Raw genomic sequence first — 24,363 nt, 5'->3', positions numbered from 1 at the left:
ATGGAGAAATATGAAAAGCTGGCCAAAATCGGCGAGGGGTCCTACGGTGTGGTGTTCAAATGCAGACACAGAGACACCGGGCAGATAGTCGCCATAAAGAAGTTTGTGGAATCAGAGGACGACCCGGTCATCAAAAAGATTGCATTACGAGAAATACGTATGCTGAAGGTAAGGAGGGATTGTTCAAGTTCGTATTTATCATTATTATTAATAATAATAATAATTCTAATAATAATTGATTGACTGTTTGCTGATCATTTCTCGTGCTCTCATTGGCCCTGCAGCAGCTGAAACATGTGAATCTGGTCAATTTGCTGGAGGTATTCAGGAGGAAACGGCGGCTCCACTTAGTGTTTGAGTTCTGTGAGCAGACAGTCCTCAATGAGCTTGACAAACACCCTCGAGGGTAGGTCCGACACCACACCGGATAAAGGTGCCATCTGCTGCCATGTGATGGTGTTGAACTGTTTTTGAGTTGGTTTTAAACAAACCTGTACATTATTTGCTTGGGAATCAAATGTATAGACACTTCATGATAGGAATGAAAGTACGTTCACTCTTACTTTGCGTCGGAACGAATTTGAAGCGCTTGCATTTTACCTTGGTGCTTCACTTTCATGCTACTTTATTCTTTCACTTCATTTCAGGTGGATACATTACCCCATTACCTCAGTATGTCTAGATAATCAGATTACAATGTTACAGAGAAAAGATGTGAACATGTCATCAGTAATGATACAATGATATAGTGCTATAAGTTTAGATAATATATTGATTAAACTACACTAAAATAATGATGCATCTTAACTTTAACTTGAAACAATGTAAATCTAAGACATTCAGTTACAGTGGAAGATTTATTTTTACATGATTGTTTTGTTTCCACAAGCATCTGACTATGTCTTAACACTAGTTCAAAAATTGGCCAAAATGTCTCTGTGTGGTAAACAGTTTAATTCTTTGCCTTTTTGTATTAAATAAAAATAATTAAGAGGGAGTTTAGGATCTGGCAGAGATTTCAAAGGTGGGTTTCTCTCAGAATGAATGACAAAGAGCAAAAAGGGCTCGATCACGCTACGATCACTCCTTATGTGGGCTGTGCTCACAGCATAAAACTTTATTATTGTCGTGTGTAACATCTCAGTCAGTGCAGAATCACAATGGTTCACTGCTGACCATATTTCTTTTTTCATGAGGCGATGCAGCAGAAACTCTAGCTGCTCGTGAAAACAAAGGCGCCGTTGACATTAGAGACTGGCCTAAGGTTACCTGGGTGACAAGTGGGTCGTGTAAAGCACCAGCCTTTTTTGAAATGCAATAATAGATGAGGACAACATGACGGGTAAAGTGACTGTTTTGTTTTTCGATGACACGTATTCCTTTCTCTCTCTGTAGGTTAGCTGAGGCTGAGCTGAAAAGTATAGTGTGGCAGACGCTGCAGGCTGTTAACTTTTGCCACAAGCATAATGTCAGTATATACTTTCATGCGTTTCTGTGAGATTTGTTTTTCTTATGTCATTTAGAGGTTGACATGATTGCCTCAGAATAGTATTGAAAGACATTGAAGTAGTTTAGTACATTGCTAATCTCCAGCAGCGGTCTATTCCTTCTATAATACGCTACAAACAAAGTCCAGACTAAAGCCTCATTTTAAACTGATGTTATTTTACAGGCTATTTTGTCCCACATATTTTAGTTTGAGTTTTTAAACATATAAAACGTATATTTGACTGGATCAGTTTTCAGTAAAACATACACAGTTGTTCCAAAATGCTTTAATGCTGCACTTCTGCATTGTTTCCAATCTCTTGCCGATAAGCCTATGCATTAGTAATTCCAATTGTGTTGTACTCTTTCTCTGTTGCTTAACGACTGTGTCTCATGTTGTCAAATCCATGAGTCTGATTTTCGTTGCAGTGCATCCACCGTGATGTCAAGCCCGAGAACATCCTCCTCACTAAAACCGGAGTCATCAAGCTCTGTGACTTTGGCTTTGCCCGCATTCTGAGTAGGTCATCTTGAGAGCCAGTGCATTTAACGTGCATTTAATGACAATGCGCCTCTAATGACTTATTCAACACAGAACCAACTGATGGCCTCCTCACTTTCAGTGGCTCAATGAAGGCGTTGGAGGAGGATAGATAGTCCATCCCTCTGTATTGTGTAGGTTTACCCGTCCTGCTTTAGGTTACAGTGTTATGTTACCATGCATTAACATGGAGTCATGCAGTTACACTCGATGTCCTGTAATCCTCTCCTATACAATGTATGTGCTATTCAGTGTTCATTATTTAGTGTGTAGCTGTGAGTACAAGTCTCGATCTGTCTGTGTGTCTCGGCAGGACCAGAGGATGACTATACAGACTACGTAGCCACTCGCTGGTACCGGGCCCCCGAGCTGCTGGTGGGGGACACTCAGTATGGGCCCCCTGTAGATGTGTGGGCACTGGGCTGTGTCTTTGCTGAGCTGCTACATGGAAATCCCCTCTGGCCTGGGAAGTCTGATGTTGATCAACTTTACCTCATTCGAAAAAATCTGGGTACACTGAATACATGACATAAGTCGATGTTCCAGGCATATGCACAAACTCTGCATAATTTCGACCAAAGATATCGTCTATGTATCGTGTGGTTGGCTTTCTTTTCACACAGATCACAAATTGTACAATTTTGCTTAAAAGTAGACAGAGAGCCACCAGGTTTGCACACCCGTCTAATATACTGTACCTAAAAACCATACAGGCAAATGTTTGAACAGGTTAACCGTAAAAGCACCCGAAAATATTAACAAACTTCACTGAATAATCAACTTTGCCTCTCTAACGGTGGACTTTTTTCTTTGGAGTTCTTTGAACGAATGTATCCTTACCATTGTAATATAAAGAAATAACACCTAAACCTACAATGCATGTTTTAAATCTTAGCTCAGCAACTTGTAAAATTTACCTCATCTTGATTTTTGTGAAACATTTACTGAAATTTCCCCAAATACACAATTTTGAAGATTATTTTGGAATTTATGACCTCAGGTGACCTGATCCCTCGTCATCAGCAGGTCTTTCGCTCTAATGTTTTCTTCAGTGGAGTCAGTATTCCAGAACCTGACACAATGGTAAGAGTCCTGTTACCATTCAGATTGCATGTCCTTCAAGGGACAAGTGAAGAAGTGTCTTTGATGTGTCTATTTCCATTTTTTCTCAGGAGCCCTTGGAAAAACGCTTCCACGGAGTGTCTCTTCACGCCCTCCAGGTCATGAAGGCAGGTTTATCTTCATGTGGCATACAGCCGGCCTAATGCTGGAATAGCTTTCCAGCACTCTACATTTCCAGTGCAAAAAGCCTTACGCAACTGTTGTCCATGTAATTTAAAACAATTCTTGACACAAATGACAGTGCCGTAATTCAATACCAATTAACAAAGTATCCCAATAATTAAATTTCTAGGTCAAAATGTTAAAAATCACAAGTTTAAAAAGAAGCATATGGAATTCTACTTGAAAAACTTGTTTTAAGATGCATTTATTCACAAATTGGTGGATATTTCTGGATATAGCATCAGCACTGAAAAGGAGTGAACGATTAGTCAAAATATCACAATATACAATTATAATAGAAGCTGTAATTTGGTGGAAGTAAAATGTATCACAATGCATTATTTGAAATGATGCATTGATGTCTACCAAGAGGACATTGTTTCCTCATTTACAGTATCATGGCGCAGCATAATATACTTACGGTAATTTAACATGGGCCGATTTATGACCAAGTCAACTAACGGCAAAACCCTCTGGACCAATTGTGGTTGTAAGTCGACGACCCCTGTACTATGGATATCCCTGCGGACAAATCAGATCCTCCAGACATGAGGAAACACGATTGTTTGGTGCACACCACAAGAAAAAGAGACAAATCAAAATTCACAAAAAAAAAAAAAAGAATTGAGTCAATGCTCTAAAGCAGCAAATATTTGAAGATGCCAACTGTGTGTGTGAAGTCAGTGTATCATTTTGTGAACAGTCATGCCTGGTGATGGACCCCACCCTCCGGCTGTCCTGTGAAGAGCTGCTGGAGCTGCCTTACTTCCAGGAGGGAGGAGGAGCCATCTGGGGCCGTGACACTGAGCGCGCAGGTAGACGACACGAGAAAGGCCCTCGACGTAGACAGGCGGGGGTGAGTAGAAAACACTGTTCAATCATGAAATGTATCATCCCATCACCTCAGACATGCAGACTCTACACCAGGCCACAGACACACATCTTTGCTCTACCTCTACAGGGACTGGTTTATAGTCACTGGGATTATAGAAGTAAACTAGAAAGAGAAGAAGAGCAGGGAGAGGGTTTGTTCCTCATAGCCACAATCCACTGAGATAAACTCCTGACCCTAAATCTCGAGTATAAATGTTTCAGCCCTCCAGCGGTGAGCTGCTATGGTTTAGTTTCTGCATTAATAGTCAATCAATAATCTTTTTACCTTTGTCATGCATTTAACTTGGCAGAAATTAATTAATAAATTAAGTGCCTCCTTTTGAAATGGTCACAGTTTAAATAGTGAATCATTTTAATTTGCTTTCCCCCTTCTTGACAGATATTGATTTTCATAGCCCATAAAGAAAAATATATTATTATCATTTAAGTAAGTGTTAGGGTTTTTCTAAACCCTCTTCCAGTTCTTTAATCTCCTTTGTGGGTGCGTAGTCAATGAGGAGAATGTGGCTAAAGTTGAGAGATTTATATAAACAGTTTGCTGGAAAGGCTCAGGAGATAGTTTGGTAACATTTCTGTTTTTTTCTCTCTAGGCTCAGTACTTACCTCAGTTACTAATCAGCAACATCTCACCAGCTCCAGATGTGAAGAAACAGGTGAAGCATAAATGTCACCTGCCCAACATTTAATGAAGTAGAAAACTGATCTTCAGATTTTATGGCTGAGCTGAGGCAGCTGTATACGTGCTCGTCTCTGCGCAGTCAGTTTTGTGTTGGTGTGAGGGTTCACCTGTATTTTAAGTCTAATATCCCTTTCACTCTTCACACTTATCAATGTATTTGAATATGTTTTACACAACGCACATTAGTTACGGCATTAGTTTGCAGGTTAGGTAAGAACTGAACTGAAGAATACAATGTCAGTGCCTAAGACGCTGTTCACCAGACGCACTGATTACTACACACAGCTACAGGATCACAGTAAAGTATATGATCAAAGTCACCAATGTGCCATCATCACCTTCAATGACATCAACTGAACACCATGCAGGTTCATGCTGACTGTGAGGAGTTATCTATTAAAGAACAACGTTCAGAATATGTGTGTTTTTATCAGATTTATTTTCTAAAATATGTTATTATATGAATATAGAAATAATCGCTATAATAATTTCAGGATTAGTGCACATATACATATAAGAAAGTACTGAATACAGTATAGTGTATATACTTATCAAAATTATAAAACCTCCCACTACAGTTGGTATGCAAGTAATTTAATGAGGTCTTAATATATTACAGCCACAGTTCTCCATGATAAGGTAGATTCACTCTGTTGGTCAGACACAGGATGGTGATACACAGTGCTGCTAGGGCATGCATCATTAGCACAAAATAAATCATTGTGCATCAGAGATCAGATACTGTTAATGTGGGGTTATGAATCCCATGGTTAGTCACAAGATGTGTGAGTATGTTGATGGTATTTTACAATAAAATTAATGTTAAAAAAAACAAATCACAGTCCCCATGGAAGCAATTAGAGGAGTTGATACCAGAGAATCATTCATTATAATCAAGGTAAACTTTAAAGATACCCGCCCTAATTACTTTGAAGCTATCCTGTCCTAGTTGAAAATAGGACTGTAAAATATTAGCCGCGAGGTGTTGCAATGATATTGTACCTGCGAGGTAAGTTAGCAAAGCCGCTGTACTCGGGGCTTATTTCAACACTGTCAGGCCCTCCAGGGCACGAAAAAGTGAAGCGCTGCAGAAATGACACCACAAAGAGGAAGATCTCCATGCGAGCCAGAGATTCCCCGACACAGGCTCGCTTCCCTAAGAGAGAACCACAAAGAGACAAGTAAGAATCAGAATATACAGAGGTATGAGACAGAAGAGTCGTTGTAGGGTCGGGGTTTACAATTATTTCTTTGACACCTCACAGTTCAGAAAATAGATTAACAACAGTTATGTCAAGGACACTTTCCAGGAACAGCAGGTCTTGACCATACTCTGCTCTACAAACAGGTTTGCAAGAAGGCCCAATGAGAGAGCTACATAGTTGAATATAATGCTAAGATTCACTTAAAAATGTACCTGCTGAAAATGGCAGGAATGCAGGATTTTTCTTAAAGTTGCCATTCTGGTCAAGGAAGTGCTCTGCATTAAATGACAGAGGGGTTGCCCACTGTTTCTCATCTTTGAGCACTGAGTGCAGCAAGGGAATAATGACTGTGTCCTGTTGAGTGAAGACATTCTATTAGGTGGGATATTTTTATTTTATCTGGAAACATTCTGCACCAGAGTCACTATGTGATCAAACCAGAATACCTTGGGAATTGTGTAACCCCTGAAAGAGATGTCCTGGAGTGCGTAGTGAGGTACGCTCATGGGAGCGAGGTCAAGTACACGCTGAATTTCATGGAGGACCGCGTCTGTAAAGGGGAGGGACTTCCTGTCCTCCATATAAGAACAGCGCTTCTGACCAATCACAGTGTCAATCTCCTGCTGCATTTTCTCTTCAGAAGAAGGAAAACAAACATTTTACTACTGCTGAAGAAATGATGGATCTCACTTCTGAGACATGGACATGCTTGAGAAACTAAAGTACAATTAATGCAACTGAAGAGAAAAGTAAAAACTCTTGGTCAGGGTTTATGGTTGCAGAACACATATGTGAACCAATGTGTTCGGGAGAACAGTTAAAAAAATCATTTAATGTAAACATCTTTAGCCTGGTGAAATCTCACCACACGTTGTATCTCAAGCAGATTTTCTTCCCCAGTGGCTTAACAGTGACCTACCCTGTAGTTTTGGGTATTTAAGCAGGACATTTAGTGCGAATCTGATAGTTGAGCTGGTGGTTTCAGTTCCTGCAAAATACAAGTTCAACACTACTGACACCAAGTTGTCATAGTGGAACTCAGTTGTGGGTGAATTATTTTCCTTAAAAAATGAAACAAGAACTGATTTAGTGAAATGACAACCAGCAGGATCGAAACTGACACAGTTGAACATTATCTTCATTCATATCAGTGAATAAGAAAGTGATGAAGACGCATCGTTAAATGGAATGCTCCTCAGTAAACAGTTACTGAGGATGTTTGCGTCAACAGACTCTGGGGCCTCTTAAAAGAATAATGGATATGTCAACTTCAGTTTTCAATCAGTCTGTCAGCAATATAAAAAAAAAAATTAATATTGTGCAAGTGTAAATTGATAATTTTTAAAGTAGCTAAAATACTTTTTGCTAACTCTGTTCACAGCAGTAAACTGTTTTAGCATCTGTACTAATACTTTTGTAAATGCGACTATGCCACCTCCTCTCTTTTGTAGACAATAAAGTGATTATGGCAATATGCTTCGTGCATGAACATTTAAAAATTAAAACTTGACTTATCCCTTTAACCTCAGAGTAAATAAAACTTTAGTTTATCTGTTACATGAAATGAGTTCTGTCGAACCTGCTTTAGTCTTGTTAGGAAGCAGTCAATGTAATCTCTTGGTAAGTTGGGATCCACTGTGTCCTGGTGTTCCTGGATCTTCTTCATTATAAACTCCCTTAGCATTTCGACTTTAGCAAGTATTCTGTGCTGCGGTCCTGGTAGCCATTCCATCAACCAAGGGAAGATATTATACATCTGTGAAATGGAGTGAGAACGGGATCATCAGACTCCCATAACTAGTTATGTGAGCTGGCATATGATTGGAACTCATTTTTAACATGGCCAAAATACTGCAACAAAAAACATAACAAAACCAAAATCAAGAAAACTGCAATGAAGAAAGGATTTCCACCATTACAAATGCAACATATAATGGATCAATCACTGTAAATTGCTTTCAGAATAAAAAAAAAAGGTTCTTTGTACACATTTTCTTATTTGACAACCAAAATACACACATTGACTTTACTTCCTGAAAAACGAGATAAATAAATAAATGTACAATGTAAATGCGTCATCAACCAAAATTAGGTAAGTAAGCGACTACTGAGCAAATATAGACACTTTTAAATGTGTCTACAAATAGGAAATAATGAAGGGAGACACCACCATTTCTATTGGGTTCACCAACCACTTATTTCTCATTATTGTCTATTCTCTTTAAAATTACAAATATTTTAACGTTGAGGATCTTGCTCAGAGACTGGTAATCTTCCAGTTGAGTGGAGGTCCTCCACATCTCCAATTGATTTTTTTTCTGCACTGCATCCACTGACCTGACCCCAAGGACTGCTGCCAAATTTCATGCCGTTGGAGATTATCTCCAGAAGTGAGAGGAAGTGACCATCGCCATAGCTGAAGCGCTGACCAAACACCAAGGAACAAATCACATTGGAAACACTGCAGCTCAAGAAGAAGGTGGGATCGAACGAGGTGGCTAGAAAAACAATGACAAATTGCTCACTCAGTAACAGAGTTATAAAAAATAAATACAAAAAAAATCTCCTCTCTTGCACTGCTTTTACATCAAAGCTAATGTGCATATGAAGTTTTGAGCATGTTTTTTCGTAAATGCTGATGGCACAAAACAAGAGAGATGCCTGTATGTACTTGAGAACATTCATGAACATTCATGGCATGCAGAGTCTCTCCTATACAAACACACCTTTGGTACATTCTATACGAGCAATCAGGTGTTTGCTTTCTTCCTGGATCCACTCTTCCATCCTTTTGCGTCCCATCCCAAAGTCTCTTAATGTCATTAGAGTAAAACGGCGCATTTGGCGCCAGCGCTCTCCATTACTGGCTGTCAAACCTTTTGAAAAAGCACAACGTGTATTTAGAATATCCTAAGACATGTAGCTTCCACATAAGAAATAAACAGACATATTTAAGGCTCTTTAAGTGCAATAAATCAGTTAATTGAATGGTCTGTGTGGGTTTAATATGAGAAAATGAAAGAAAAAACAGGAATACTGAGGCCTGTCTGGCTAAAAATTATAAAGAACCGCGAAGATGAAGATGATGAAGAATATATATATTAGATAGAATGTTAGGTCAAACATGATTTATGACACGAATCCTTAGAAAATTCCCACATTACCGTAGCCTCTGGTAGCTTTGAGCATGAAAGGAAAAGGAAATCTGCCAGTGAAGTCATCTCCCTGATCCACCAGTGCCTCTTTCACTGCATCATACCCCACCAGAACCACGCATCGCCGTAAACCCAAGTGAACAGTTATCACGGGCCCATGGGTGTCGCTAAGCTGCAGGATTTAACAACATAACAAACAATAAGCCTTTGACTTGTACAGACATGAAAAAAGGTAGCAAATAAACGGGGTCCAAAGTTCTTGTCTGTATGGTGAGGTTACTCTTGTTGTGCTCAGGATTCATTCCTAGTTCCTACATCTGGTTTCTAAAGTCACTTGTAGTTTTATTATGTGATTCTGCTCCCTTTACCTAAAATAAGTTTTAAAATCACCTGAGAACTGGTCTGAGCTAACACTTATAAATCACCAGTTTAGATCAGCTGGTGAACAACATCTGGCTGTAGATCATGAAACCCCTACTTGTTCCCTGATGTCGTTATAAAATTGATTATTTGTTTTTGTTGTTATTTCATTTATTCTCATTGTGAAGTGTTGTTTTGTATGCCTGCCACCCTGTTTTTTCATAACCAGATTTGTAATCTAAATGAGACGTATGGAATAAAGTTAATTCAGCAAAAACATCACAGAATGTTTAAAGGCGCTAAAAGACTACAGACTAGAAGCCAGAGCAGGTAAGTAGGCTAAAAAGCAAACCTTCAGCAGAGACTTGAAAGGAGCCTTTCTATCCAGTTGCAGTAGGTTGCCTATGATAGGCAGGCCGGAGGGTCCGGGAGGTAAAAGACATTGTCTCCGTCTCTTCAGCATAAACAGCCACAGCAAAACAATCAACAGCCCAACTAAAAGCAACGTAGCAAATTCCATAATTTGGGCGGATAATTTACTCGAACCCGCTGCTGCTGCTCGGCTGGCGTCTACCCTGAATAACCGGGTATAAGCACAGTCTTCTCCAGATATACAAGTGTTGTGCAACAGTGCATGAATAAAACTCTGGTAAAGTGTTACGAGACTTCTGTGAAGCTATAAAGATATTAAGAGATTCAAACTCTTGTTAATGTTTACACACATACATATATATATATATGCATATATACCGTGCATGAATGCATATATACAGTATATGCATTCATGTACCGTATAGTGTGTGTGAGAGTGAAAGAGAGAGAGAGAGAGAGAGAGAGAGAACGAGAGAAGACACGAGTCAAAGTCATGTTTTAAATTAATGTATTATTTTATTTTGCTATTTAAAAAAATAACAATAGAACATGCCTTTTTTCCCCAGTAGATGTGACATTTATGACATGTCATCCCTCCCTCTCTTTTCTCCCAGGTAAAGTGCTTTCTGGGGGAGTTTTTCCAGAGTTTAGAAGAAGTTATAAAAACAGGACTGTTTTAAATTGTTGTTTTGGACTAAATATATCATATTTACCTTTTAGGACTTGAATAACATTAAAACAACAAATGTAAAACGACCCCAACAAAAATACAAAAGATTGAAATTAATGACGATAATATTGATATTCAGAAAGAAGTCATAATTTACACCAAGTAACAACAAACACCACCCGTCTAAACAAATAAACTGTTGTACCACAAAAAAGCCATGGATGCTGCATGTACCTAGTAAGATAACAGGAAAAGGATGTTTTGAATAAAGTCTAAAAACCACTTCAGGAAAACTGATTTGTGATTTTTGGTCTGGAAAAATAAAATGGACTTGACTTGTCAGGAGTTTTGGGCATTGTAAAAAAAAGAATTAAAAAAAAGGATTTAGATTTACAAGAAAAATGGGAAAAAAGAACAGATAATAGGCTGTCAGATTGCGGCTTCTCCTTTCACCGTGGAGTTGCAATGATCTGGTACCTGCGAGGCAGGTTGGCAAAGCTGCTATATTCTGGAGCGAGGTTAATGCTGTCGGGACCGCCAGAGCAGGAAAAACTGAAATTCTTCAGCAGTGCCACTAAGAAGATGAAGAGCTCCATACGTGCAAGAGACTCGCCAACACAGGCTCTCTTCCCTGTGAAGATCGAAATACATCAACAAAGCATTTGTATACATTTACGTCTGATAAAAAAAATAACTGATTGTGATTTAAATTAAAAAGTAAAACAAAAAATGTATGAATTATTTGTGGTCTACCACTGCTACTAACACTACTACTACTACTACTACTACTACTACTACTATAGTAACTGCATTTACCTGCTGAAAATGGCAAAAATGACGGATTCTTCTTGAAGTTGCCATTCTGATCCAAGAAGTGCTGTGGGTTGAAGGTCCAGGGAGTTGCCCATTGCTTTTCATCTTTTAGCACAGAGTGCAACAAGGGAATTATCACAGTGTTCTATTGAAACAAAATTCCTCGTTAGGCCAGGTCTGATGATGCCTAATTTATGAAAGAACACAATGTCTTGGCATCAAGACTACCTTAGGGATTGTGTAGCCCCGGAAGCAGAAATCCCGAAGTGCATAGTGAGGGACGCTGAAGGGGACAAAGTCCAGGAAACGCTGGACCTCATGGATGACCGCATCTGTGAAAGGGAGTGACTTCCTGTCCTCCATTCTGGGATAATTGCAGTTCTCAGTCAATGTGTCGATTTCCTGCTGCATTTTCTCTGTACAGGACAAAACTAAATGTATTTCCAAGTCTTGATGACATTATGAGTAGAACTGGTCAAGCGTGGCTTACCCTGTATGTTTGGGTGTTTGATCAGCACGCTGAGGGCATATCTGATGGTGGAGCTGGTGCTCTCTGTTCCTGCCAGGAATAGATTCAGAACTGTGGAGACCAAGTTTTCATAGTGGAACTCGGTTGTGGGAATGTCCTTTTCCTGAGTTGAAATAATATACAGTATGATTCAGTCATCAAGCACCAGTGGTCTACTATTTCCTTTCTTGAAATTGAATAAATTGATGATGGTTATAAATCAATCAAGAAAATAATAAACAACAATAAATGGAATGAATAAATTAATAATAAATGAATCTAAGGTAATGTCAACCTGATCCATTCGGATGAGAAAGCAGTCGATGTAGTCTCTCGGTGAGCTGGGGTCCAGTGTGTCTTTGTGCTCTTGGATCTTCACTTTAATAAACGCTCTCACCTCCTTAATCTGTTTAAAGGCTGTGTGATGGTAGCTGGGCAGACGCTCCATGATCCAGGGGAAAATGTTGTATAGCTGTGAGAGCACAGTGCACTTTTGTTTCTCAAGACATAATGATCTACACATTTTTTCGCAGACACACATCTTAATTTACCTGACCAAGAGGGCTGCTGGCAAATGTTAAAAACTTAGCTATGAGCCCAAGAAGGTGCAGAAACTCCTTGTCATCATAACTGAAGCGTTGACCAAACACAAGGCAGCAGATCACATTGGACACAGTGCAGCTCAGCAGGAATGATGGGTCAAATGGCTTGGCTGAAGGAGAGGATGAAACACATTTGAACTCCTGCTAAATAAGAGGCTGGAACAATCAGATAATCCACTTCAAACGTCTATTTACCTCCCATGCCCAGGTTCTTATAAATATTTAAAATGTTCTGTCAAATTGCATTTTGGTATTGAGACAACTTTGCCTATGGGCAATTTATAGTCACCAATTAAATTAAATGGTTTTTGGGTGGGCGGGGGGGTGGGACGCTGGGGAACCTGGAGTGTTTTAGTGGATTGTGTAACACATTCAATATTTACTGTGCACAAAACCACCACCAGGAAGGAATAAGAGAAAATGTGCAGCTGAAGGAAGAGAGCGATAAAAAAGACAGAGCAACCAAAGCTTCCATAGTTTCTATTCAGTTGTTGATTGATTCATTAATATATGATCTGCTTCTTTAATCTATTTGGTGTTTGTTTTTTTGCACACTTTATTTATTTATACTATTTCATTTTTCTCAGTGTCTCCAAATTCTCTAAGTGCTGGATCTATGTCTTTTATGGTCATATTTCATTTACGGTAGTGTACTGTCAGCATATGCATTGGAAGCCACTGGCAACCGAAGCTATGAATAAGGGTTGTATGAAACAGACTTAACTTGATAGTTCATGCAGTCACATTATTTCACATCAACCTCATGTGAAATTCATGCTTTTACAGCAGCAGCTGAAAACAAACCTTTGAATGTGTTAACTCGGTTTATGAGGTGCGTGCTCTCCTCTTGGATCCATTCCTCCATGCCTTTGCGTCCCATCCCAAAGTTTCTTAAGGTTGTCAGTGTGAAACGTCGCAGTTGGCGCCAGCGCTCTCCGTTACTTATGCCCAGACCTGACAAAAAGAAATGTGTGCTTCTTGACTAAATGGAGCCGTGAAATAAAGGCCACCTATACAGAGAAATGCAGGAGTGAAACCACTGAAAGAATGATTGAGCCCTTGATATATATACATATATATACATTATATTCATAATATATATTTCCTTGTGTTACCATAGCCCTTGGTGGCTTTAATCAGAAAGGGTACTGGCCCTCGTCCGGTGAAGTCCTCTGCCTGGTCCACCAGACCCTCCTTCACCGCATCATATCCTACCAGAACAACCGTCCGCTGCCAGCCGAGATACAGCGTCATCACAGGTCCATGGGTTTTGCTGAACTACAAAGGCATGATTTGTTAGAGAGAATAAAAATGTAGTTCAAATAATTATTTTAATGGTATATTAATACGCAATCAACATAGATGAAAAGCAAGTAATGAAGATACATCATGCTTTTCTTGTTTGCTGATAAACTCACCTTGAGAATGCTTTTAAAAGGTGCATTCTTGTCCAACTGTGGCAGGTTACCTATGAGAGGGAGTGCAAATGGTCCCGGAGGCAAACGATCCTTCCTGGTGCGCTTTGCGTTCAAAAACCAGAGCAGAGACAGGATCAGCCCTGCCAAGCTCAGCGTCGCAGAAAGGTCCATGCTGCTCTGAAAACTTCTGTCTTCCCAGCTCGTCACTGCAGCAACTTTCACTCAAAGATTAGTGGTGACAAATGATCATGTTTGTATCTAACAGGAATTTGGCAGGAATACATTACTCGGCTACAGGTGAACCATGTGACTTATTAACCCTTCACCTTCACCTGGTTTATGCTTTGTAGTGACGAGCCAAAGAGGGTTGGAGCTGCGTGATTAGAGAAGGGGCCAAGTGTTTACCACCAGGTTAATAATTAATTTTAACTATTGTATTATTAATGCTTCATAAGTAATGCAGCGACAGATTGTTTTATCCAGGAAATGTAGTCATACAAAGTAATGTCACAAAACATCGAAATGAAAAATTCCCAAAATCAGATGAAGAACCAGATGAAGATGAGGTCTGTGGTCTAATTACCCTCGCCGAAGGGGAGGCGAGGGTATTGCAATTGGGTGCGTTTGTATGTTTGTCTGTCTGTCCGAGCGCATAACTCCAAAAAATTAGTAACCCAATCAACTTGAAATTTTTACACAAGCAAGGTTCTGTCCGTGGCTCGGTCCTCCCCGAGAATGGCGTTGATCCGGATCTGGATCCACATTCTAGAATTATTTTTACATCTGGAATTGTGCCTGGGCTGTAAACTGTCACTTTAAGAGGGAGGGACACGAATGGCATGATGGGAAAAAGAGTCCAGAAGGAGTCTTGTAGTACGTTCCGGAGCAGCAAGCTAGAGCAGGTTTGGCCCCTCTGATCCGGAAGCCCTGTTTACTGTCTCACAAGATCAAATAGTCTTTTGGAGGCGAGGGTCTGCAATCTCTGATTGTCGTTTTCTAGTTTTTGTCTTGTGTTTATGTTTGAGTCAGCGTATTTAATTTGTAGCACTTGAATCATTCTGGTAAAACAACAAAATTAACTGCATAACATTTACCATATAGGGGTCCTTATTAGTTACCCAGAATTCCATGCGAACACACAGACGTCTCAATATGCTAATTTAAACTGAAATGTATGTGTGAATTATACAAAATAAAATATAATAACAAATATAATAGAGTAAAAGTTATTGGGTTCTGGATTTTTATTTGCGTTTTTCTTGAAAACAACAGAAGTGCAGATACACCTAGTTAACCCTCAGTCGACTATATATCTGTATTCTTACACTCAGATAAGGCTGCAACATCTTACTCAATTATGAATTAAGTGCATATTCTCATGTTATTGTATTTAAAACTGACAAACAAGTGTTCCTTATTGCTGGCAGACATGCTAATACTGAGAAATCAGACTTTGAGGTACTTAAAATGACACAAAAGTGACAAATCTGAAAACAAGACAACAGTAACAAAAATCTTTGAAGGAGAAATGGTCACACTTGGAGCACAAGTATTTTAAGAAAGTATTAGAATCACTGTCAGTTTAGTACTTTTATGTGATAAAGGAATATAGAAATAATCTCAGCACTTAAAACCCAATGTGGCGTTGAAAAAAACATCTATAAATCTGAACATTACATTTACTGAGCAGCAAAATTTCAGGTTAGCAGACACAATTTAGGAGCATGGCCCGTGTGAGAATCTGCACTGTCATCTCATCTCACCAAAACCTGAGCTGGTGTTGCATAACAGTCAATAAACTGCAGATAGATTAAGAGGGGAAAAAATAATGTCACTGTGATAGCAGGATTTGTTTAGTGTTCACCTTCGGACTGATTTCAGAAAGTATGCAAAAAGGAAAACAAGCACAGAGGTCACTCGTAGAGAAGTGGCAACATCCATGTGGCTGTCTGGAATCAGTATGCCACTCTTATGCTGCCTCTAGTCATCCTGAAAGACTGATACAGCACAGACAGACAGTATTCAGAAGAGTCAAGACCATGAATGATTTACCTGAGGACCACAGGCATAAAGCCAGGAAGAATACCTTTATAAATTACACATGTACATAACACAACAATTGATTCAGGAAGAACAGGGAATTAATATCAATGCCTCTTCATCTCAACAGAAGGATCTTTAAAAGAATAAAGGGTCTTTCAGTTTATCTCCTTGCCCAGTCAAAACTAAAAAGCAAACCCTCCACAGTCAAATCCATCAAAATCCGAGTCTCCTTCAAAATCGAAGCTGTTGAACTGTGGGGAGTCGACATCCTGGCTGCAAGCATGGAAGGAGCCCCCTGCAGGGAGCTCGGTGAATCCTCCAGTGGCATGGGCAATTTCTGGGGCCCGACTTGCAAGGGGTGAGGAAGGGGAGCAGGAGTTGAGGTAACCCAGAGCAGAGGAGGCCGCTGCCCCTCCCATGAGCAGGCATACTGCCCTAACTGCCCGGGCGTCGCTGCTGTTGCCATGGCGAAGACAATCTGACACACGATGAGGAGGGGCCACAGAAACACTTCGGTGAGCCCGCCATGCTCTGCAAGCTATCAAAATGATTATAAAAATAATATTAAAAAAGGAACAAATTACAGCACTAATCTGACCAGGATGAAACAACAGGCAACCAAACTGTTCTGATATTTACAACAGGAGCTATTCTGCCAAACCAACACTAAAAGGCATGTAGGTATTTGATTTGGATGCATTCATTGCATAGATTTATCATTTTGTTATTTACTGCTGGATAATTAAACAGAGAACTGCTTACATGTAGGCCATAATGGCTTTATACTGAAAAATGTGTCAGCTGTCTCTCCCAGCTGTGAGAGCTGAACTATACTCTCTCTGCAGTATGCAGAACAAATGTTCATGGTAATCCCTTGACAAATACTGTACACGCCACATTTATGCAGAGAAAAGCAAACAAAGAAGAGAAGCTGCAACAACTGAGAAATGTTCAAAATCCTAAATCAAGAAAAATCTAATGTAGCTAATATTTCAAATAATTTGACTACACCATTAATGTGTAGGCAAATCTGTGTTTCATAATTTGAATGGGTTTTTAATGTATCTGTAATTATTTTTGGTCAATGAAACTGGTTCTTTTTTTTCTTTTTTCCTGTAATATCCGTGTATTGGGTTTACTTCACCCCCTATTGCACTTTTAGAAATACTGCAACTGTGAAGTAACTAAAGTGAGCTCATACCAGACCTTGGTTCTGGCTTCTCTCTCTGAAGGATCCACCTCGTTCAGGAACTCGAGACAAAGGTGGGGTGCCCTCGCCAACCCTGGGTGACCCAGGGTCTTTATCACTGGAGTAGTCGGGCAGAGGGTCTCTGTCAGTGATGCAAGGAGTAATGCTATGCTGCCTCTGAAGAGTCAATGGTGACATGACTCCCTGGAAAATAAGATATTATTTCTATTTCAAAGATGCACCAATGACAGATAAATGTAATCTTGAAAACATGGCAATAATGTTATTACTAGAAATGTGTAAACATGCTACAAGAAATGAGGGGCAATGAAGACATGGATACGGGGTTGAATGAAGCAACACATAGACCAGACTTACATACAAACTGCGGACTCACCTCCCTCACTTTCCTGATCAAATTGAGCCACAGACTGTGAACAATGACACAACAACAAGACAAGGTTTATCGCACTCTGATAAGAATCTGGCGTAAACACAGCTGATAGTAAGTAGAGCACAGTAAAAGTCATTGCAGCGAGTGTTTTGTCGCTGAATTCCATTAAAACGTGTAAATGATTTGGGCAAAAGACTTTCAATCTGTGGGTGTGGGTGAATTTGGTGTTTGGGGTGAACTCACATGCAGTCATCGGGGTTGTCGGCAAGAAGCAGCAAGAACTTGCTCTGTGGCAGGATGAGCGCAAAGCAGCAGTCCCTCCTGCTCCCTGCAGGTAACTTGGGCAGGTCAAGAATCTCTCTTCCCTCGGCAATCACCTCGCAGCCAGTTTGCACCGCCACCACCTGATCAGGAGGGGACGCCGCGTCACGGCAAACCAAAAGATTTCCCTCCATGGTCAGCACAATGTACCGCTCCTTCCACTGTTTAAACATGAAGCCCCCTGATCAGAAACAAAAACACACATTACATAACTCACTGTAAGGAAGAAACAGAATTAAATATGAAAATAGAAAAGGATTTCTTTTTTTTTAATCAGTCATAAGTCGATGTTCACGATAACAATCCTAACAAGAATGTTTGGTAGGTCTAATATTGACCATGCTCAAAACATATAACTATATTAAATGATTTACTGTGTCTCCCAAGTCATCTAAGCTAAATTAAATTATCAAAATTAAATAACTGTCATGTCATAGTGTAAAACCCCTCTTCAATCAATCAGTCATCTCCATGAACAGAGTCAACTTCTCTCATATGTCTTTTAGAAAAAGCACCTGTGTGAAAATGATTGTGTAACAAAGTCTCAGTTTTCAGGAGAGGACAGGACACACACGATGGTGTTACGCTGTCAGTGTCCCAGACAGACAGCTACTGCGTAATAATGATAATAGATGGTGTGCACATGCGGATGGATGGGAAAGGTCTGCTCTATTTCTCTATACAGAGGATTAAAGAGGAACAGGTTGATTTTAGAGAGAGAGAGAACAGTTTGTTATGTGATATATACCGTGTTACTGTAGCTGTCATTTCACTGTATGACATTACTAAAGGTTTTTATTTCAGGTTTTTTACTACAATTAATCCATGTTATGTGAGAATGACATAAAAGTAAGCAGAACCATCTACCTCAGTAATATATAAATTATTCTAACACACATGCCGCCATCAAATAGAACTGATGTGTTCTATACCAACGAACAAACGTGTATCAAGAGTACAAAGACATGACACACTGGCTAAGTCCTGAAAACACACACACACACACATTCATTGTTACCGCTCAGTCCATGTCATGTCTGCTATTTGCATTATTTTAATACAGACTTTTTACAGAATTATAAAGAAATTGCAGCTGCTACAAGAGATGCTGCCACACAATCAAGCTTCTTCTTCCTCTTCTTCTGAAAGTGGGCACCTTACAATTTTAGAAATCCCCGTCTGGGAGCGATTACTGCACAGATTTACTCAGATTGGTATCACATATCAGCATCAATCTCAGCAGCGGAATGTTTTTCTGGGACGCCATTTCTCTCCGATCATTGCAGTCAAAAGCCTTACAAGCTTGTCCTTAGATGGAGAAATTCCAAAAATAATTACTTCATGCAGTAAAAATGTCACAAACAGAAATTTAATTTAACAAAATCTCTAGTTGTAAGTATATACTGTAATGGTATAGTCTAAATTTGTCTACTAAAATTCTGATTTTCCATAGGTTTGAGAAAAAAAACTAAATGGATATATCAATTTGGATCAATATCATCAACATACAGTATCTGTGTATAAAAGTAGAAAAACAAGATGATAGAAAAACATTTCAAGAAATGCTTAACGACTAACTAGTTGCAGAAACTACAACTACTAGATCTCAGAAAAATTATTTGGTTAGCACCGATCCTCTCCACATTGATTTTTCAATCTTTCCTCTGAGGTCATGCCAAATTGCATCTAATCAATAATATGAGGGTAAGCAAGCAAAGAGTTCCTCTTTTTAACCATAATTTCAATCACAGTTTCATTTCAGCTCTCACCAAATAGCAATTCCGAAGAAAAACAACACTGCAAAAAAACTGAGGTCACATGTGTAGCAAGTAGAATATGTGAAGTATAAATAAACCTGTAGCAAACATTTCAAACAACTGTGTTCATCAGACACTGAAATAAAATATGACCTAGCCCCTTCGAGCACTTCTAATTTACACAAGCGATTGAATGCAGTATTGAGCAAACAGCAAAAACACAAAGACATGCAGGCTGCTGCCTTTAAATGAAGGTGGATGACGGTACACAGTTAAAGAAATCAAAGCAGGCTCACCATACTTTCTGAGGAAGCCTCGGTGAATCCCTGCTGCGCTCATGCTTGTGGCAAGACAACAACCGGGGCTGAAATGAGAGGCAGAACATTTGATCCAGAAAACTAGGGTAAGAGAGAGGGAGCGTGTGTGAGAGCGAATAATCCCCGCTGTTAAGGCCATCCTCTACTAAACCCTTGCTGAATTGGAGCTGCGCCTACATATGCACACATGTCATGCTGGACTTGCTAACACGGCTGAGCTTTCACAGGTTTGAGTCTCTATCTGCAGTCATACGGACAACATTTGGCGGATCCATAATAATCATTAAACGGTTAGCAAACTTGTTTTTAGATGTGTTTCTGGGGCTTTGGATGGCGTCCGAAGCGGGGCTTGGATCAAACCCTGCTCAAGCAGATTAAAATAGAGGGATTATTATTCTTGCACAGATTGTTGCAGATTGGGGGATATGCCCAACCAAGATTATAATTTGCTCCGACCTGGTATATGTGCCCCTCCCGAGCAAGTCTCCAAGTTATTAACTGTTTTCAGCGTGATATATCCCAGTAGGATTAAACACCACCACCATGCATTATCCTGTGGTTGCTGATCAAAATTATAATAACATTATGTAACAACAGGGATCTTGGTAAGGACACCATTGTAACACCATTAATGCAACTTCAAATAAATGGATTGAGACGATGGGGGCAGCTTGAAAGAGAAAAGACTTAATTAAGGAAAATACTTAATTAAGAATTACATTTTATGAAAAAAAAGGTTATGGCAAAACCAGACTGGACAGTGAGGAGGTGGAAGAAGCAAATGATAGTGGCCAAGCCAATGAAGCTAACGTCATTGCAGCAATGCATTTGCAAAGAGCAGTTAAGTTACAGGAAGTTGTAACATCCAGTCAAGAAATAAAATATGCTAAACTGACGATGACTTCACATCTCTTTGTTTAATAGCAAAGAAAATGCCCTTTACTATCAATCAACAGCTCTCCACCAATAAAGGTCTTCTGCAGACAATGTGTCATCGGATCTACTCGGAGGACTGAAACAGACCTGTTATGTATGATCATGGAGAAAAGGCAGCAAAACTCTTGGCATTAAAATGTTACAAAATAAGAGAAATCAGTAAGATTCCAACTGCAAGCAGTGATATCATCTCAGAAACCAGAAAAGCACTCAGCGAGCGCAGACCTCCGCCGAGCAGCTTATTCCCCTCCTAATTGGATTTGCACCGTCCACATGGTGATCTGGATCATCATCAAAAGGTTCTAAATTGTTCTTTATACACAAACCATGAAAAGTAAAAGTGAATTGGAGTTGATGAGTATTTGTAACAGATTTTTTTAATCCATGGGGTTTTCAATATTAAAATGTAATATTTTTTCATGACTTCATTCTGATCCCTTGACGACTGTGATTTTTGGTGAGTGAATTGAATGCATATTTTACAAGATTTTTTTTTTTTTTTGAAAAAGCCTCTATTATAAGGAAATGGGAAAATCCCAAAACTTTTTATATCCAGACAAGTATCCAAATCGCTCATGAGCTCCAAGTGCTCCATCCGTAACTTTTTTGAGTTATGTTGCTAACAGACAGACAGACAGACGTTGCCTCGACTGAGGCAACAAATTTACATCTGTGTCAGAGTGTAATGACCTCATATAGCATCACCTACATTCATCCCTCAGAGCCAGGACTGTAGCTGTTGTCCCTGAACAAATCACATTAGCCCTTGTGTAGTCTTGACCCACTTTTACTAAACCCCTAAAAATGCAACTTAATTGAATTTTAAATCCATCATCTATTCAACATGAAGGAATGTCCTACCATTCCTCACAAACTTTCAGAATATCTGGGTCTTCACACAGCAGAATGACTCATAGTCTTACAAGTAGGACAATGTAACACACATATCAATCTCATCCATCTTTTTTTGTCTCCATTTGTGTGTGTGTGTGTGTGTGTGTGTGTGTAGGTGTGTGTGTGCGTGTTTTTGTAGTGTGCAACTGACTACAATTTTAACTGCAAAGACAATCTTTTTACCTGGATGGTGTGCAGCATTCATGGAAAAAAAGAATAAACACTGTGTTTACTCTTTGTATGACTTCAGGAAAAGTAATTAAATTAAACATCAAGTTGTAAAAAGGATCATTGATAGAGATTTTACTGCCATTAAATAGCTGGTCTGTCATTTCTTGGGCCTTGGTTTAGAGGGGAGAAACAAATGTTTGCAGTAACACTTTCAATGCACAAATATATGCTAAATTATATAAATATTCTTCAGAGAGATTTCATAAAATGTAAACCTGTCCTTTAATGGATATCCAAAGCTATTGCATTCTCTTACTTTTTATGCCAAAAAATATACTACATGTTAATTCAAGGACAACTATAAAAGAATAACTTATAAGATAAATTGCAAATTTTGAGGTCGCATTGCATTTTTCGCCAGCAGGGGGCAGGACTGTGGTTCTGTCAACAGCTTCTGACTGCTTTCAGACTGAGGTAGGATGGTGAAGAAGATGAGCAGGTCCTGTGTCCCTCCCTGGGGGGGTGGGGTTGGGGGTTGGGGGCTGCAGGAAGATGTTTCCCATATATTGCAAGACAATACAACTTTCCTTTGACATTAACAGGTTGGTTTGTCCAAACGCCAGGGGTAGCTATCTAGGATATTGATGCAGAAGTCTTCTCCAGAAGATTAATAAATTGAAGCATGGGCTTTGAACTCTGTTAATCCACTTCAGCTGCATCTAATAATCCCTTGGTCCTCAGGTTTTTTGTGAATCATGCTTGCTGGACATTGGTGTAACTTAAATATAAACACCGCCCTGTGGAGCTGAAGCCCTTGCCCCTAATAATCCAAACATTCCTTCCAGGTTCATCCAACTCTAAAACTTTGTCTTTTTCAGTACAACACCCCTCTTTCTTGAACAGGACCCCCTTGGTTACCCTCTTCCCTCCCTCCCTGCCCCTCTCCCTGTGAGCAGTGAGAGCACTATTGCTCAAGCTGCTATTGAAAAGACAATATATACAATGGGGTCTTTCTCAGTTCCTCCCTCCATTAAAGACCCTGGGAACATCACACTGTCCAGAGAGACACTCTTAAAGGGCCAGTGGGACCCAGGGCTTTGCAACCTGAGTCCCTGAACCTCACATCACTTTCACGGGGCGGGGGATTCTACGCAGCACTATTCCTAAATTCTATGTAAGTGTCATCATAACCTCAGACATGACAATCTCTAAAACCCAACTACGTCCCGCACGCTCCTGCTCCAACGGTCTGATGTGAATCAGCGACAGCAGCATTTATTTAGACTGCAGCTGCTGATCCTTGAGTCTGTTTTGGCTGAAACTGTATGCTCAAACAAATTCCCGGCCATTTTGATGACACAATGTTGGGGAGAAGCAACAAATGCAGGCAGTATAGTATGAGTGGCCTATGCGTTACTTTGCTGTCATACATGTTCGGTCTTTTTCACACAGGCTTTTTTCCTTTCAAGATGCTTTCCTTGTAAATAGGATCAATTTAGTGGTGAGCAGCAGATTTATAAACCAACTAGAAAAGACATCCACCGAGTAGCTCATTCCCCTTTACACATCCACATGGTGATCTGGAGCATCATCAAAAGGTTCTAAATTGGTCTTGGTTTCTTCATACACCAACCATGATAAGTAAAAGTGAATCGGAATTGATGTGTATTTGTAACAGATCAGATTTTTGAATCCATAAATTAGGTTTTCAATGTTAAAATGTCATATATTTTCCTAACGTCACCGATCTGGATGAAATTGGGCGATAAGATAGAGGTCCCCACCCTACATGACTGTGTCAAATTCCATAAACATTGCTCAATAATCAACAGAGATATGAAGGAACACATTGTGAAGCTCCATTGACTGCAATGCCAATGAAAATACCCATAATCCAGGATCTCTTCTGGATCATCACCGAAATGTGATCATCTGTTCCCGGTAATATTCCCAACATTTTCTGAAAATGTCATCCAGATTCGTCCAGAGGATTTTGATTTATCTTGCTAACAAATGGACGGACAGACAGACAAGCGCTGGCGATAACCTCTGCCTCGCCGCGGCGGGGACAATACAACAGTTGGTACCAGGTAGAAGGTTTCCAAGATGTTGATGTGTGAGTGACGAGAAAGCCAGGGGAACACAAATTTAGTCTCAAGACAACATAACACCAGTTTAAACATTTAAATCAGCCAAATATCTATCTAAATACTGGAAGAAATATTTTTCATACTCATCAAACTATGACAGGTGAAGCAAATTAAGTATGATGGGCAGTGGGACCTGCAGAATGGCTTTTACGCACTGTTTCTCATTTGTTTACAAGTAAACACACGACCTCTGATAAAAAGC

The 24,363-nt window shown here is 39.6% G+C and overlaps 3 protein-coding genes across 3 annotated transcripts; 1 reads left to right on the top strand and 2 right to left on the bottom strand.

Moving 5' to 3' along the window:
* Positions 1 to 4,893, top strand: LOC137901201 (cyclin-dependent kinase-like 1). The gene is made up of 9 exons (XM_068745212.1): positions 1 to 168; positions 285 to 406; positions 1,396 to 1,468; positions 1,918 to 2,008; positions 2,340 to 2,540; positions 3,030 to 3,112; positions 3,202 to 3,258; positions 4,017 to 4,169; positions 4,798 to 4,893. Exons 1-9 carry the CDS (start codon positions 1 to 3, stop codon positions 4,891 to 4,893), a joined length of 1,044 nt encoding a protein of 347 aa, XP_068601313.1.
* Positions 4,894 to 5,857: 964 nt separating this feature from the next.
* Positions 5,858 to 10,126, bottom strand: LOC137901093 (cytochrome P450 2F5-like). Its single transcript, XM_068745092.1, has 9 exons — positions 9,959 to 10,126; positions 9,256 to 9,418; positions 8,818 to 8,967; positions 8,429 to 8,589; positions 7,671 to 7,847; positions 7,011 to 7,152; positions 6,538 to 6,725; positions 6,304 to 6,445; positions 5,858 to 6,042 (listed from the first exon to the last, which is right to left on the bottom strand). The coding sequence occupies exons 1-9, from the start codon at positions 10,124 to 10,126 to the stop codon at positions 5,858 to 5,860; spliced, it is 1,476 nt and encodes a 491-aa protein (XP_068601193.1).
* A 971-nt stretch (positions 10,127 to 11,097) lies between these two features.
* On the bottom strand, positions 11,098 to 14,160 carry LOC137901094 (cytochrome P450 2F3-like). The gene is made up of 9 exons (XM_068745093.1): positions 13,990 to 14,160; positions 13,687 to 13,849; positions 13,376 to 13,525; positions 12,521 to 12,681; positions 12,265 to 12,441; positions 11,952 to 12,093; positions 11,690 to 11,877; positions 11,465 to 11,606; positions 11,098 to 11,279 (listed from the first exon to the last, which is right to left on the bottom strand). The coding sequence occupies exons 1-9, from the start codon at positions 14,158 to 14,160 to the stop codon at positions 11,098 to 11,100; spliced, it is 1,476 nt and encodes a 491-aa protein (XP_068601194.1).
* Positions 14,161 to 24,363: the final 10,203 nt, after the last annotated feature.

Source organism: Brachionichthys hirsutus, chromosome 11 (genome assembly GCF_040956055.1).
Source record: "Brachionichthys hirsutus isolate HB-005 chromosome 11, CSIRO-AGI_Bhir_v1, whole genome shotgun sequence".
Taxonomy (NCBI): domain Eukaryota; kingdom Metazoa; phylum Chordata; class Actinopteri; order Lophiiformes; family Brachionichthyidae; genus Brachionichthys; species Brachionichthys hirsutus.
The sequence above is the reverse complement of the archived record's forward strand: the minus strand, read 5'-3'. Positions and strand labels throughout refer to the sequence as shown.